General features: G+C 48.3%; 1 protein-coding gene across 1 annotated transcript in view; it reads right to left on the reverse strand.

The window, feature by feature from the left end:
• LOC8050755 (TBC1 domain family member 1) overlaps window positions 1-16,730 on the reverse strand; it is a 63,564-nt gene that overhangs the window by 14,235 nt on the left and 32,599 nt on the right. Inside the window, exons 11-17 of the mRNA XM_029984301.4 lie at window positions 12,823-12,918; window positions 10,862-10,927; window positions 8,935-9,101; window positions 8,487-8,593; window positions 6,719-6,847; window positions 2,871-3,026; window positions 1,859-2,020 (exon numbers count right to left, since the gene is read on the reverse strand). Of these exons, the coding sequence (XP_029840161.3) occupies window positions 1,859-2,020; window positions 2,871-3,026; window positions 6,719-6,847; window positions 8,487-8,593; window positions 8,935-9,101; window positions 10,862-10,927; window positions 12,823-12,918 (883 nt within the window). The remainder of the gene's footprint in view (window positions 1-1,858; window positions 2,021-2,870; window positions 3,027-6,718; window positions 6,848-8,486; window positions 8,594-8,934; window positions 9,102-10,861; window positions 10,928-12,822; window positions 12,919-16,730) is intronic.

The following is a 16,730-nucleotide window of genomic DNA, read 5'->3' on the forward strand; positions in this document are numbered from 1 at the left end:
AAAAAGAAATAACTATATTGCTAGGACCCATTATATGTTCTTATATTCCCACAAAATTTGTTTCGAAACTGCTGCGATAGTATCGTGGATAAATCGATTTATGTGCGGGACCCTCAGATCCACCCCATCCGGGAAGGCCGCCATGTTTATTGGGTCGATGACGTCAGCCGTCAAAAGCACAGCGTCCCCTGGCACACACTCGCAGACTTGGCTCTCTCGCTGTCTCTTGCTTCAGCTTTCAAACACAATGTTTCGAGACGACGGCGTTATCGTTCGCTTCGTCGGAGTTCTCAACACTGATCGCAGCAGCGACAAGACTGACTGTTATCAAAAGACGTAGGAAGCTGATCATTTTTGCTTATACCCAGATAGCGACCAGCTCCAGCGACAACGGCAAGATTGTCACAGACAAACTCGCCGTCACCATTGTCATTTTCATGTCTTTGGCAAACTGTGCTGCCTTTGGCAAACTGTAAACGTTAAGTCCGTGCAGTGTCTTATTTTCCTGGGACTACCGTAATATCCCGAAAGGTGCCCCATCCCAGGAAAATAACCTGCCCCCTATTTTTGGCACAATTTGCTATTTTTACAAAAGCACCGAAAGGTAGCCCACTTTCAGTAATTGCAGGGCCCTGGTCGATGATGACCTCAGCGGAAACGGTGTTACTTAGCCACAGCGGCACTAAGCGAACATTGCTCACTGGGAAGGACAGTCGTATTTGGTTCATCGCCCCTCCCTATGATCACAAGTTTCGCAGGTCAAAAAATCTAAAACTGGCATTTTTTCAACTTCTTTTGATCGCACACCGAAAGTAAGCCCACTCCTCATTTTCACACAATCTGCTTTTGATTTTACGGGGGCTATACTACGATATTTATAGTCTTGAAATCAGACGTTCTGCGCACGTCATGTGTGCGAAACGGTCGCTTCACGCGTCGGCTGCTCCGGCAGTAGTGGCAATTGAAGCGCCGGTCCTTCCAATTCAGACTGTTTAATGCTTCCGAGAGTTGAATTCAGAGGATGAAAGCATACCATCCAGTGGAGAAGCTCCGCAAAGTACCTCTCGTTCTGAATCTGAAACTGCCCGAATGTCGTGGAAGGAGATGCGCCCAAACAAAGCCCAACAAAAGAAAGGTGACAAGTTTCTACCTTCAATATTTCCGTTTGATGTTTCTAAACTTGAACAACTTGCAAGCACTGCACGTACTTCCTCTAGATAATTGAAAAAAAAAAAAACCCGAGCATTGACGACTGGAAGGCATCTTTCCAAAAAAAAAACAACAACTAGACTATCAAAGGTTAAAAAAATGCATAGCAAATGGCTGGGCAATTAATTGTTGCACGTGTTGCACGTGAAACGTGTGGTGTCTAAGCTCTCGGCACTTCTCGTCGGTTAGTTTAACGCGTGGCGTGTACACTCAACGGCAGTTCCTGGAATGGAGATACCGGCGCTAACCCAAAGTTTTAAAAACATGCGACAGGGTGTCAAGTTTCTATCTGCCGGACGCAGGACAGATGCCCCACAAGGCTTTCCTGCCAAGTAGCACCTCAACTCATGGCGATAAGTGTCGTGACACGCTGGAAAGACCCTCGCTTAATAATCTAAATGGTCTAGGTTCGTATCCCGCCTGGCACAAAAGCTTCTTTTTTACTGTGATGGCCTCTTTCCCCCCCTCTCAGAGCCCATCAGAGCCAAGCTTTGCAGCCACGCTTTCATCAGGGCTTCACGAAACGCTAAATGCCTAGCCAAAGAATGTTTCACGATTAAAGTTTCTTGAGAGTTGAGTGTCCCTCTCGACGCTTTTTGGACGGACTTGTCCGGCGGGCCCGTGCAGTGTGGCCCTGAAAGGTACCCACCGAGGTCAATGAGGATGGCGTGCTGGTAGCTGGTGAGTTGGTTCAGCAGCTGCTGGTAGCCCACAGACAGGTCCACCTCGGCCCCCTGGCACGGAGGACGGCGTAGCTTGCACTGCTCCGCCAGTAGCAGCCAGATCTCCCCACGCCGGTGGCGGGGGAGCCCTGCAAACGATTAGTACCAGGTCTGCAATCTTTACTTGATGCTATGGGAAACATTTTCCCAGGGACAAATTGAAGCACCAAAGCTGCCGGCACTGGGAGTCAGCCCATGAGATTGCTTAGAGACCCTGGCAGATGAATGTGGCATTGGAGAAACCAGCGAGGTTTAACGATAACGTCAGATCATGAAATTTTACTTCCGACAACAATGATTTGTCAAATGAGCCCGGAACGTCGACAACTGCGCATCGGTGAGGCGTGTTTTGGTTTCAGTTTTGGATTTCGAGTTTTTAGAGCGCAGCTCTGTTTCGCGGCATTGGTGTCAGCGTAACTGCGCTAAATTTAGAGGGAAAATTGACGTCACGCGACCTCAACACCAATTCAAACTTTAGTGGTGAATTGAATTGCTGTTGAGGCCACGCGATGATTTTCCCGCCAAATCTAGAGTACAAACTGAATTTGTTCATAGGTGACGTGACACCAAGTCATGTGACATCATTTTTCCCACTAAATTTAGTGGGGAAACTGAATTGGTGTTGAGATCATATGGCGTAAATTTTTTGGCTAAATTTAGCGGGGAAACTGTGGGAGGAGGGGAGGCTACAAGGGAGGAGGATGGGAGGGTATGTGAGAGGAGGAGGCGAAAGTATGAAGGATAAGGAGGGGAAGGTATGAAGGAGGAGGAGAGAGGAGGAGGAAGAAAGGAAGAGGAGGAGAGGAGGGGAGGTCGAACCTCTTTCTACATGCAAAATGGGGCTCTAACGGTGGAAGCGAGGACAGACTCGTTGCAGCCGCTTGCTCGGAACGCTTCGTCTTGCGGGTGAGCGCATGGGGGAGATGGAGGGGTGCTCACCTGCCCGGACCAGGTCCGCCAGCAGGTCCGGGTTGATGCGTTCCCCGGGGCCCATGGCCAGCAGCTGGTCCCACTGGTCGCAAGCCTCCCTCGGGCACGGGCACACCTCCTCGTAGGCTAGGCGTAGGCGTTTGCTCGTCGCCTCGTCCTGGCTCACTGCAACAGAATTACTCCAAACCTTCCCACCCAACTCGCAACAAAACATTCCTTCCTCGAATATAAGACTGTCATAAAATGAACTTCCTCTAAAAAGCTTGTTTTTGTAGCACAATATTTATCTCAAGATATACATTCTCGGTGAGGAACGAATCTAACACTTGCGTCTACTACGAGACAGATGAAAGCACTCGAGAGGAGCATAGATAGGTATGGCCTTAAAGTGTCTTTTTTTTTTTTTTTTAGTAAATGCTTATCTCAATGTACACGTCCTATCCGGCAGCTTTAACTCTCTGCTGACCACGGGTAAAATAGCAATTTCAAAAAGATTCCGTACAAACTCTTTTATTTTCCTAGCTATTTTGTGTATGGACCAATTTGACACACCGAAATGTGGCCAATTAATTGTTCTTTCAAAAGAAACTGAGGTTGGTATAATGTGAGAAAAAGATTTTAATATTTTATTGTTTAAAATACAATGTATATGGGAAAGGCATATAAACAGTGACACTTCTACAGCTGTTCCAATTAAACGACAGATAGAAGAAAAATGCAGAATATACAAAATGTGCCCCACACCCCCAGCTATAACTTCTGAAAGTTAGCATACTCTAACTGACGTCTATTTTTGGTTGGTCAGAGAGTTAGCTTCCGTAATGCATGTGCTTTTCAACGAAGGAATGCTTATTGGTGAATCACAGATAGTACACCTCACTTCCCCAGCGGAATGCTTTCCTTCTGTTGAACCTTGCTTCTGTCATGACCTTGATTGCAGTTCCTTCATATTTAACATTTTTCTCCGCCCTGTTGGCAACATAAAACATGCACGCCGGCTCAGGACAGCATGCCACAATACAGTTGAATTATATGAATAATGCCATCTTTGTTATGAAGACTGATGCAAGCAGTTAGCCATGTTAGACATGTGCAACCACCATTCCCAAGACCATTTTTGACAGCCCACCAGCTTGTGATAAATCTTAAACCTACGCTGAAACCAAAACTAGAGTTCTTCAGCTATCCACGAGATTGTGGAACATAAATCTCCGCACTAAATTTAATTTCTTGATGGCACTTGGAAACCATCGATCACTGGTGATCAGTGGCCTACAAACGCAATCAGAAAAAGTTAAAAAATAAACAGCTAGAGCCGTGTTTCTTTGCGCTGCTCTTTCGACGCAGCTTTTTCGAACTATAGGTCAACCCACAATCAAGGCCAAAGAACTTGTAATAGCACTGAGCATAATTTCCGAGCCTATCGCACTAACCCACATGTTCACCCACGTCAGCCGCTGCTCCTAGCACTCCGGTGCAAAGCCGTGACGCTCGACGCATGCGCGCTGGTGCAAAAGGCGGCACAGAGGCACGTGGTAGACATGATGACCATGTTACCTCGTCAGCAGTGCAAGACCCTAGTTCTGCCTTATGACAGTAGCTACCATTCTACTATTTTGCTATGTTTCCTCTCGACTTTTAGCTCCCGACATCGCCGACGTCGTTTGGAAATTTAGACGATGTCGGCGATAAACCTGTCAGCGCATCAACCGGCCAGCACGGTCGACGAGGAATCTTAATACTTCGAGCATAGCCAACGCTACGAGCCATCGTCCATCTTCCTGTAGTGTTCTTTCATCGACTAAACCTATCAAATGCAGCGAACGTGTCCCGTGACATGCGCTTTTGGTACGTGTGTTTGTGGGTGTATGTGTTCCAGCATTCGACAGAGCTCTGACCCAAGGTGAAAAAAAACTATATAATAAATACAGACGCTGTGAAACACACATTTGTACAAGTTTTCTTCCCTCCTACTTCTCTAAACGCTAGTGCCGACCAACAATAAAGTATTCCTTTAGTTTTTGCTTTGCATAAGCCCATTTTGGTGCAGGTGTGATGCAATTCTTACCAAAAATGGCACTTTGGCTCAAGATGTAGCAGACTTTCATTCATAGCGCAATTTGGCGCAAATGGTGCTGCACTTCCATCACTGTGACAAAGACAAGCGAGCACATTCTGTGTGCCTGCCGTGTGCGCACATTTTTCATTTTTTTATTGTTTTTTGTTTTATTAATATTTTTCATTATTTATTATTTTTTTATTATACAATTAAACCTCGATGTAACGAAGTCGGTAAAATTCGCAATTTACTTCGTTACATTGAAATTTCGCTAAATCGAAATTTGGCTTTAGCATGCAAACAAAAATTCCGAAACATTTTACGGGTATGAAAACTCACCAAAAATGACATTTATTTAGGGGCAAAGTAGTCCGCGAGTTTTGCTTGCGCCTTGTTCGATAGTAGCAGCGGCGTCATACGGCGTTTGAGCGCCCAGAGCGCTTGCACGGCATCTTGCTGCCCATGCGACGCCGTGTACCTCCTCAGTGCATCCATTGCGTCGAGCACTTCCGGAGTGCTCGTGATCTCGGCAGTTTCTTCAGGATGGCGTCCAAAACGTTTGCTTTCTCATCCAAAGAAAGAACTTTACGTTTCCTTATGGCAGCAAGCACGTGAGTCATTGACGGCTCTGACGTGAGTGAACCGCCCGGTTGAAAAATAAAGCTGTTTAGTTTAGGCGGTGCCAATGTTTCCAACCTACACAGCACCACAGCACTCTTGACCGCACAGTTTACTTGCCCCCTTGCGCCCACACTGTGCTTGCGCCTTTGCTTTACATCACGCTCGCAAGACGATAATCAGTCTTCTCGGTCTTCTCCTAGATGGCACTGCCCGTGCGGTCGCGTCATCACGTCGCTCCCCCGCTGAAGTTGGCTCCCGCGCTACCCGCGGTACAGTGGACTATGATGATCAGTGAATGTCAGTGGTGATGCTGTTATGCCGTGTTAACTTTTTGCTCGGCATTTTCTGGCCAGCCCCACGGAATCCGCTTTGCCGCACGCCTCGCCGGCGCTACCGGCGCCGCATCCTCGGGCAGCCTAGGAACGTTGGAAGGCCTGTCCCCGTGAAGTAACCTATCAAGCGCTCGCGTTTGCGCATAACTTTTTTTTTTAACCACAATTTTTTTGCGAAGTTTTTTTTTTTTAGAGTCTATTTATTAATTGCCTTCTATGGCGATGGCGCTTCGTTATATTGAAATAGCAGCAAACTAGACTTTGTTATATAGAGACTAAAAATACATGGGGTCTATGGGCAAGAAATTATGAAAAATAAAATACTTCGTTAAATCGAGGATTTCGTTACATTGAAGTTCGTTATATCGAGGTTCGACTGTACATTCGTTCAAAACATGCAGCTTTCCCTAACACGTTTTCATGAAGATAAAATCATTTACTCTTCCAGAGCAGCTGCGCTATACAGTTAGGTGACTAATGCATCCGAGCGATTCAGGCTCGAGCCCCGTTTGGGGTGTCTTTCCAACGTCGATTTCACAAGGGCCTTAATAAACTTTACATATGATCAAAGCGTCACACAATGCCCCCAGCGTGTCAGTTGTTCATGACGTATGTTCGTGACAATTTTCTCGCAGAAAACAACCCGGTACGACCTAGACATACTTAAATTTTGTTGGAAGGTCTATGACCAAACGTGTGAATCGCGACACCCCGAGGGCACAGCGAAGCGGGCTCCGGAGCCATAATTTGACGCCCCTTCGGAAGCACTTTGGAAGCCCGGGACGCGGCAGACTGTCGAGGAAAATGGAAATCCCGTTGGAAGGGTGTGCGGCTGCTCCACCCACCCTGCAGCTGCCTGTTCTCCTTCTCCATGCGGATGAGCAGGATCTGTTCCATGATGGCTTTCCTCCATAGGCCCCGGAGCTCCTCCCTTGTCTTCCTCGTCTCTCCGGCTGCCGGGCTGGCTTCCGAAACTGGGGAGGGCACCAGGTCAGCACTTCGGTGAGCCGGTCTCCTTCGGAAACTCGCGCGTTAATCTTTTGGAGTCCGCTGCAGTACGCGTCCCACACGGTCCCGGCCATGCGTGTACGGTGGCCGTCGCGCATCTCACACTTCCCGCTCAAATGCGAAACCATACGCACACCCCGGGAGATGCTGCTACCCGTTATATGGTCGGGGAACTATAGTTCTTTCCCTTGAGCTGTGTCTCACTCTGCCGGAGGTATTTATCGCTTTCAAATTAGATTTTTCCTGCAAGTGATATCCTCAAGATGGCCGTCTCTTCCGAACTGAAACTTCCGATGCTTCTGAGAAACATTCGGAAGATGCTTCCAACAGAGAAGCTCCTTAAAGTACCTCTGGTTGGCAGTCAGACTGCCGAATGTCCTGGAAGCAGACGCACCAAAATGAAACCGAATAGAAAAAAGGCGACAACTTCTCGCCATTAATAATGAAGTTGGATGCTTCTCACTCGGGACATCTTGCAAGCATGCTACATAATCCCGTTTGATAATCTTAAGAACCTACACTTTGACTTAACCTTTGTGCTATCCCAGGGGTAAAAAAAAACCCACCACTGGGGCAAGTCTTTCGAAAAAAGAGCTCGACCTCAAAAGGGTTCAAAATTTTGACCGCAGTCTGATACACTTGGTGTATGCTTGTGCCACACTCAATACCAAAAATTGTGAGATGACTGCTTCAGACACCCTGAAAAGGGGTCGCCGCATCGTTGCACCGCACGGTCTTTGGTCCTCCATCCGAGGATCGTCCTCCGTGGTTCGCAATGCTAGATCTGCTTCGAGTTTGTCTTCGAGATGTATGCTTGCATGCCAATGAGGAGTGCAAGTTCGTCTGCCTCTTGGAGAGGGGTTGTGGTGACCTCAGAATGCCGAGCTGCGACTGGCTCGATTGGAAGGATAGTGGGTAGACCTCAAAGCATCTAGCATTGACGTCTACCCACTATCCTTCCAATCAAAGCCAAACAAAGCTTGGCATTCTGACGTCACCGCAAGCCCTGCGCAAGAAGCAGACGAACTTGCGATCCGCATAGGCTCACATCTATGCATGCATTGTGTGTGCCGTAACATCCCGAGTCACTGCCTGCTACTCCACTGCCCGAAATTCAATTAATCGTCTTTATTTGTATATTAAAGGTGGGATCATCTGCTCAAAGGCGGATGAGCTGACTTTTGAGCGAGTTCATCCGCCGACCCTACAATGCATGGAATGCGTCTCGGAACGGCGCCTTTACTGCGTCCTCAAAAGTGGTCCCTCGAATAATGCCCGACAACGACGCAGAAGCGTTGCCCGCCTCGATCCCGGCAGTGGCGCAGCAGTGAAGGTGCCCGCAGCAGACGCGCGCTGTAGCTCACTCTGCATCCAGACAGTCGATGAAAACCAAAGCAGACGCAAGATGACTCTTGTGCCCACTCGCATTCTTTCTGGAGTTCTTACGACCAACCGCGAGGATCGCGACGTCCGACAGTAAGACATGCCGACTCTTGCGACAACGTCCGCTGCCACCCGGGGACCCTTATGGGATGCCAAAGATACCGGCGAAAGACGCGCTGCGGGGAGTGCGGCGCACCGTGGTTCTGAGACAAGGACACCCACCCTGGTTGGGAGAGCTGTGCACCCTCTGGAAGATGGCCTGCCTCCAGGAAGAGCCCGGCTCCAAGGGAGACTCTTCCGTTGACTGGTGGCGCCCCACCTTGAGGAAGCTGCACGAACAGGCACGGCCTTTACCGCGTGCCCTTCTGAAAACGTGCCTCTCGTCGTTGCAGCAATCCTACGTACGGCATGCGAAGGAGTGCCTACATCATGGTTTAGCATTTGGAGACATTGGAATGCGAAGAAGGCGGGACAAAGACGAGACGGGGAGCTTGCCGGCTTCGTTACGTGTTGGCGAGACGAGGCGTGAGTGGCGAGACAGAAGGGATCGCGCCACATCCGGGACCGACGGAGCATACGGTCGGCACGGCCCCGCAAAATACCGTGCAGTGTGGGGTCAGGGACCTAAGCGGGAATTCCCGAAAAGGGGCCGCGGGAGAGGAGCACTCACATGTTGACGAGCGGGCTCCTCTTGGGCGTCTGGGGGGCCTCCTCCTCCAGCAGGGCAGAACCGCACGACCGCGTTTCGACATCCCTTCGGCTGCCGGGATCCGCGCTGCCCTCCCGCGAGGACAGCTGGGATCCGGGCCCCGTGGGAGACGTCTCGCTCAGCGTCAGCTGGAAGGGGGCACGGGGGGGCTCGAGCCACTTGCACGCTCCTCTTAATCTCACAATTAGATCGCTACCGGAGGTTAGACGGCAACGCCAGACCGGTAAATTCACATTCTGTCGAGACATTTAGGCAAGGCAATACTCGCTCGTGTCCGGGGAAGCCCGTGCCACAAGGCTACCATTAGTTTGCGCAGACAAGTTTTGCATTGCGGAACGTTGCTACCAATCTGCAACACTCCAATCAAGCGAGAAAAACAAAAACTTTGCAAGATCGCAAGGACAGAGCATCCGGTTTTGATAAATTCGCCCCGTCTGTATTTTGCCAGTCAATATTGCGAGGCAGAGTCAAAAAGTACCCAGAATGTAGTCATAAAAGAGTCGAAATCACACGATAGACTGCTATGCTTCGAATATTGTTTGGCCCTCTGTTAAAGCAAGCTGTGTACGCCGGCCCAGCAGCCTGCTGGAAAATGTCACGTGATGACAGCACTCTCAAGATGGTCGCCCCCTTGATAGCGTGCACCAGGGTGGAGCAGCACAAGTCCGGTTTTTGGGTGCAGAGGGCAAAAAGCACGCGGATATCCATCGCAGGATGTTGAAGCAGTATGGAGGTGCCAGTACGTCACTTCGACGGGCGCATGAGCAGTACAAAAGTTTTCAAAGCGTAGGGTCAGGTCTGACCAATGCACCTCGCTATCACTAAATATTGTACTGTATCAAATCTCACACATTACAGCAATCAAAAAATTGGAATGATCAGAACTGTAACAGATTTAGAACATTTAAATTATTCACACACCCCTCTCACAACACTGGTAGGCTCGAGCAAAAAGGCTGCGAATGATATAAACATACAGTCGACTCTCAATAATTCGAAGCTCACAGAAACATCGAAACACTTAGAATTAGGCGAACATAAATTAGAAAGACACGCTCAGGCCACAAGTTTTTTTTTTATTTAGCACTCACTCGGGAGTTGTTGATTTTCGCTTGCCTCTGCAGGTGAAAACGTGCCACAGTAACTATGCACTGAAAACCACAAAAAAAACTTCTTGGTTGTCTTCTATTTGCCGAAGGAACGGTTTTCTATGGCCCCATATACGGTTTCTGCCCCGGTGGTAGTCCTCGGAACGGAAGGCGACGGTTCCTAGGCTTAATCTTCTGCACAACCTCACCATCACAAAGCAGACAACAAACAATGTCGTGTTTCTTGACATCAATACATTCGATAGACGAAACATCTCCAGGGGCCGAAAAATTCCTCGAGCAAGCCAAGCTTTCTTAGCCATGCGTGCCGCTTGACCACTATGTCGATTGCTTCAACAACTTCCACAAGATGGCGTCACGGTGAGCTGTGCTGCCACATTTGACTTGAACCGGCAGCTTAGCCACGCACATCCATTTTTTGCTCCTTCCCCGACTGCGCAAACGCTTGATAAAAGCAATAAAGTGTGGACGGTTTATGATCCAAGCTTTGCTAAGCATAATCGCTATGCTTTCTCATGCCCCCGGAGTTACCGAGCTTAGGGGGCAAACTAAGAATCTTTCGAATTAACCGGAACCATAGGTAAAACTTTTCATTAGCGCACGTTTCTTTCAATTCGCTCGTATGCACGATTGCCGGGACCGCACCCACACTTCCAACTAACCGAACATTCGGATGGAACGACTTTGAATTAGCGAGAGTCGACTGTATTCGTCCAGAGAATTTTCCGCTTTGAGGAAAGAGCTCCCCTGCAAGTGAGCAGGGCCGAGGGGTGCCTTACTTTAAAGGCCTCTTCCGACGGCAGTGTAGAGGAGCGCTCCCGTGGCTCGCCCTCCCTGGCTTTCCTCTGCAAAGCACACGCCAGACACTCAGCACCGCAGCCCAGCATGGGGCGCCCCCCCGGGTCACATCCGGGGAACACTCGGAAACGGCACAGAGCCTGCGGTCTCGTCACCACTCTCGTCCGGGCCGGTTGCGTCCCAGCGATGTTGAAAAGCGCAAACGAGGCAAGGACGGATATAGGCACGCGTACGGCTCTTCACAAGTCGTTTCATTACCCCGTCAATCCAACCAATTGATACCGTCACCCGCCGGATGACACACACACGCACGTGAACAAATATATGACAGAAATAAAATATTACAAAGATACCATACTTCTTATTGTACTTTTTTGCAAGTGAGTGTGCGGACGCGAAATCATGCAGGCGACGACACATGGGTATTGCTCACGTCGGCACAGTAATAAAATCAATCGAAAGTTTGTGTCAATCCTCGTCGTGTGCGCGCCTTTTTCTTTTCTTTCCTCGTCTCGTTGACGTTTTCTAATTGGCTTTCAGTCCCGTTTAAACCTTTCTCTCGCTCTGAACACGCTGGACAAACAATGTGGCTCTACTCCGGGGAACTTGTCCATCGCGAGGAACCCTCGCCTGGCTCGACCGAAACCCAAGGACCCCTGCCGGTCTCAGCATCGATACAATAAAGCGGTGCAGAGCCAGCTGGACTCGCATCAGTGCAGCGCATCGTTATTCAAAAGAATGTGAGCTACGCAGTTATCAGAAATCATGAAAAATATATGCCGTCGTCACCTCTTTCTAATTTCAAAAACACGTGGCAATCTTGTCACAGAGAGAGAGCAGTGTGGGACACATTGTGGTGGACACGTCGCCCGCGGCAACCACAGCCAACACCGCCGGCAAAAAAGATTCTACAAAGAATGAGCAGCTTCATGTGGTAGGGGGTCTCGGGGTTTAGATAGGAAGGAGAATGCATCCGATATAGTTTTCACATTTCGTCAGCTTGGTTCTCGGCGATGCGCCCGGGTTGTCGTACGATGCGGGATGTGCATTATTGCGCGTTGTGTAATCCAGACTTCTAACGTGTTGCTCCAATGGCGAGTTCACCGGGCCAGCGCTGGACCGTTCTAATTGACACGGTTTGCACTGTTGCTGTGGTCGCACTCTTTGTCGTGGTCCGTGCAAACCACAACAAACACGAATAGTAAAATATTGGCGCAACATTCCACCGACCCCTCTGAAGGTGTAATTCTGTGCAATTTTACCACCTAATTGGGAAAATAAACTATGATAATGCTAACAAAAGATGAGACCTCTTTGCGAGTGGCCCGTGCGACTATAAACATTTGTGCTACTTGGACCGTGTTACGACGCACAGCCAGCACGACGACAGCGATGCGAGCGCAAGAGTGTGCAAATCTAACTAATGCACACCCGTGTTGGGCAGCGGCTTGCGCCACCTAGGTGATGGCTGCTACGGCGGTGGAAGGCACGCACCCCTCGCGCCTCACTGCCGCAGTCTAAATGCCACTTTCTGCCACGGCCAATTGGGCAATCTTTGGACTGACGTTAATTTCGAACTTGATGGTAGTCCATGGATTGTGGCAAAGGAAATACTTTATGAATTGGGTTCATCGCCTACAAGCCCAGGATTCAAATCAAATCAGATCCCTCGTAAATCTCCGGCCCGTGTCGTCCGCCCGCACGCCGTCGTCCTCCACTTTGCTACATCCCAACAATATCACACTTTTAAATCTCACAACTAGTTCATGATTACAATGCCGAAAGTGGTGAGTCGAGAAGCAGATGTAACGAATGTGTAGACCGTAGAGCGGAAAGATGTGCGGTTTACAAAGGCGATTCGGGGCGGGAGAGGCAGTTCTGGTCTAAGTTCACCGAGGCGTCCCCCGCTCCGACCAGGCTCCGACGGAGGGGAGAGACCCACCTTGAGGATGGTGTCGAAGGAGTTGGACAGGGACTTCTTGGCCTTCTCCTTGAGGTGGTCGAAGGTGAAGGACGGGGCTCGTAAGTCCAGGAAGCCCTGCAAGAGAGGCCACGCTCCAGGACGCCCGCACACTAACGGCGGGGGCACAAGATGCCACGTCACGGACGCACCCACGGATGTGGACAAGCGAATGAAAGCAGGGAGAGACACGCCCTCCTATGTTTCGACGTTTAGCGAAAAATGACAGGTGCACCCGGGCAATCTGCACAAAGGGGAAGGGCAGGAGAGGGAGGCTGTCTCAGCGCTCGAGCCGCAGGGTGCGCCAGGGGCTCTTTCTCACCGCCGGCGGGGAGACAGCGTGCTCCGAGGCTCGGCGTTCGCCGACAAAGACTTAACCTATACCCAAGACAATTCGTATAAACTGTAAGAATACAACTGTCACGCGCAGCCCACTAGTTGGAATGCCAACTCGCTACGACGCGAGCCAGCAACCGCGCAGCCAATGAGAGCAATGTGCTACATCGACTGTTGGCACCGAGTCGGTTTGTTGAAGAGCAAGACACACTGTTTAGGAGGCCGTCTGTAAAGAGACGTTGAACTAAAAAAAGGCTCTAAGTGCATGTCTAGAATACGCATGTCACAAGAAACACTTTCCCTCCAATAAAAACTGCCCATCTCTTTGGTATATTCCAAAAGCACTCCAAATGCTTAGCATTTCTAGATCCTCCACAATGCCATGGTATCACGAGACGTGACGTGACAACGTAACACCCTGATGTTACTGTGACAGGTCGAGAGAAGAGGTAGAACCTGCTTAGACACGTCGATCCTGGAGGAGAAAAAAGTGGAAGAATGGGTGCGGCATGTGGAAGGACCGAGCAAAGTCTGCCCTGGTCGCTCCAAAGCGGACACCCAAGGGCCATCCCGCCAAGCTACTTCCATCATCACGGTCTCTAAGGAACTCAAGGTCGCGCAGCACGCTTGACCTCAATGCCAGGAACAACAGACTCTTTCTAGTATCTCTTGCAAAGCAACTGAGTATGAAACTTCCCTATTATGACTCAAAGGGCAACTCCAGAAATTTCTTGAGCTACCCAAACTAGCTACATTTTCTCAATACCTGGCCTTTACCCTTTCCGGCATGCTATATTTAGCATAACTTGAAATTCAGAACAGTTATTGTGAAATCAGCAAACGTAATGCCAAAACCAACATTAAAATGTACCCTCGCTTTTCAGTGCTGTGATGTCATTGGCAAGCAGGCTTGCAGGTCAAGTGGTCAGCCTAAAAAACAGAGTAGGCCGCGAATTCGTTTTGTACTGCTGCGCGAGGGCCAAAGCGAGCTTCCAAAGCCTTTATTTGACACCATAAAATTCTTAGTGATGCGTTGGGAACAAATCTTACAGCCCAGAGATTGCACCCCTGCCTGCTGCTGGCATCACTTTTTCATTTTTGCCAGTAGAGACTTTCCATTTGAAAAAGCCAGCAAGGACCAAAGTTTAACGTTCAATAAATTTGTAGAAAAAATATTTTTGCGTGATACAATAGAATTTTGTTAATATGTTTTTTCAAGGGACCACAGATATAAAACATACCATCCAAGAAAACGTAACGAATGAGTACATGATTCGGGGGTGCTATTGACGAGACAGATAGCAACTGTCACGAAACAATTCATTAGGTGTGTGTGAATAGCGATTTTTGAAACCGAATAAAATACAAATCATTAGTACTTGCGGCACCGAATCGAATACGAATAGAAATCGAATAATGTTTGAACAGTTTTCGAATAGTAAGTAGACAGCTACTAAAAAAGAGTACAGATTATAAAAATGGTTTATTGTTCCAAAATGTTTCTTAAAATCATTGTAAAAACGCAAGTCTAGGTGGTAATGACTAAAGCTCAACGATATATAATAAAAGAGACAAAAGGTACTAAAATGTTAGAACGCTAAACATAATATCACGGCTCATGTGGGTGCTGAGCATAAAATCACAGTTCGCACGGAACTAAAAAAAATAAAATGACTGCATCTCCACATGGTGAATGATGTTGATTGGCGCAAAGCTCTGGTGGTGCTGATGATACTGATTTTATTGTTCATAGGTAGTGCTGATGGTGCTGATTTTTTTTTTTATTACTCATAGGTAGTGCTGAGTTCCGGGATGCGTTTCGACTTCATTATTACTGCTTTATGGTCGGTGAAATGCAGAGCCAGTGGTTCTTCTAGCGGATCAGCTCGGATCCACTAGAAGCCGTGGGAACGCATTTCCACCACGGTCCATGTCAGAAAGAGAATGTGGGGTATGGAACGTGGTTACCATACGCATTTGAGCATTTGACAGCAGCGCCCTCTCGTCTATAAACGTTGAGCCAATGCATGCAAAGTTTAACGCGATTATATAGACATTTGACCGTAGCGCCCTCTCCTGTATAGACATTGAGTGGCTACATGCAACGTTTCATCCATGACATCCCCAGTTCTTGTGTTACTACCACATCTCAGAGCCCCCTACTCGTCCCGCAATTGGGGCCGAGTGGTTAAGGCGATGGACTAGAAATTCAACGGCGCCTCCCCGCACAGGTTCGAATCCTGTCGACTGTGCAAACATTTCTTCTTTTTATGTCAGCATGAACGCCGGCCGGACGGATGGACGGACGGACGGGCCAGGCTGGACCTTAAGGACCTTCGTCCCTAAAAAAAAGGAATCTTACAAATTATCAGATTCCTTCTCACAACCCATATGTGAGTGAGGTGAGGCAGCATACTAGTCATCTTATTTTCACCGATCAGAAATTGAGAAGGCTTGTTAGTGTCGCTTTTAGGAGGTAAGAACCAGGAAAGCAAATGCACTGATTAAGAAATTAATGCACGTGTTCCTATGGAGCTCAGCGGGATCGACGCTTCTGAACATAAAGTAGGAAAAACGCAAAACGCCGGGAACATATCAACGGGGTTCCACTGTATTCAGGCGACTGGTTGAACAATGTTTGTTGGTGTGTTCAGCCAAATACGAGAAAAATTGGGGACCAGGAATAAAGATGCCAGAGGACTCCTTAAAGTCATGCTACATTTCTAACACGAGTGTAAATTTTGCTAACGTGTCTTTCCTAAATATTTTTGTTCTTTTTTACCTTCCAAGGAACAGTTTACACTAATGGTCACAGTATCACACAACATGGTATCACATGACGCCAGTTTATGTGAAATCACCACATGAACACCGTGACATCATCACAATGTTCATGCGACGACGTCACGATGGACCTTTTTAAATGCTGATGTCACATGAACACCATGACTTTGCCACTGAATTTACAGGACATGGACACGACAGCAACAAGAGCTGATGCTACGAATGCTACATATTTAAACAATTCCTTCGCATAATGTTCAAGTTGCGAGACACATTCTGAGTATCATGACATGTTTCTATTTTGGTATGACGTGCCAAGATAGAAGCATATTTCAGAATCACCCATCACTCATGATGAATCTCAGAACATCAATATTGCAGTAGCAAAGTTTGTTTTATGTGCGGGAGGAATTTATTTTATGACATACGTGTCCTATCCAAGCACCTAGCAAAAATGGGAAAGTTACCTTAAAACTGCATAGAGGCGAGTGACGCGGAATCCGTTGTATGTTAGTGTCGACCTGTTTTTGACTCTTGCGTCTGTTTCGCCCATTAGGCTTTTGGAGTAATCTGTGAGGGAGTAGATATGAACACACAATGCATCCTATGCCAGCCGGCATTATATGAAGTACAGGGGCAAGTTATATCGAGGCGTTTGTAAGCCATCTTTTGTCTTTGCACCAGGTTTTGCAGCCGCACGAGTACATCTATGGCGGCTGAAAGGATACCTTTCTAATTTGCTCGGGTATAGCCTCGGACTAGTGAGCAAG

Source organism: Ixodes scapularis, unplaced genomic scaffold, assembly GCF_016920785.2.
Source record: "Ixodes scapularis isolate PalLabHiFi unplaced genomic scaffold, ASM1692078v2 PGA_scaffold13__105_contigs__length_92229423, whole genome shotgun sequence".
Classification (NCBI taxonomy): domain Eukaryota; kingdom Metazoa; phylum Arthropoda; class Arachnida; order Ixodida; family Ixodidae; genus Ixodes; species Ixodes scapularis.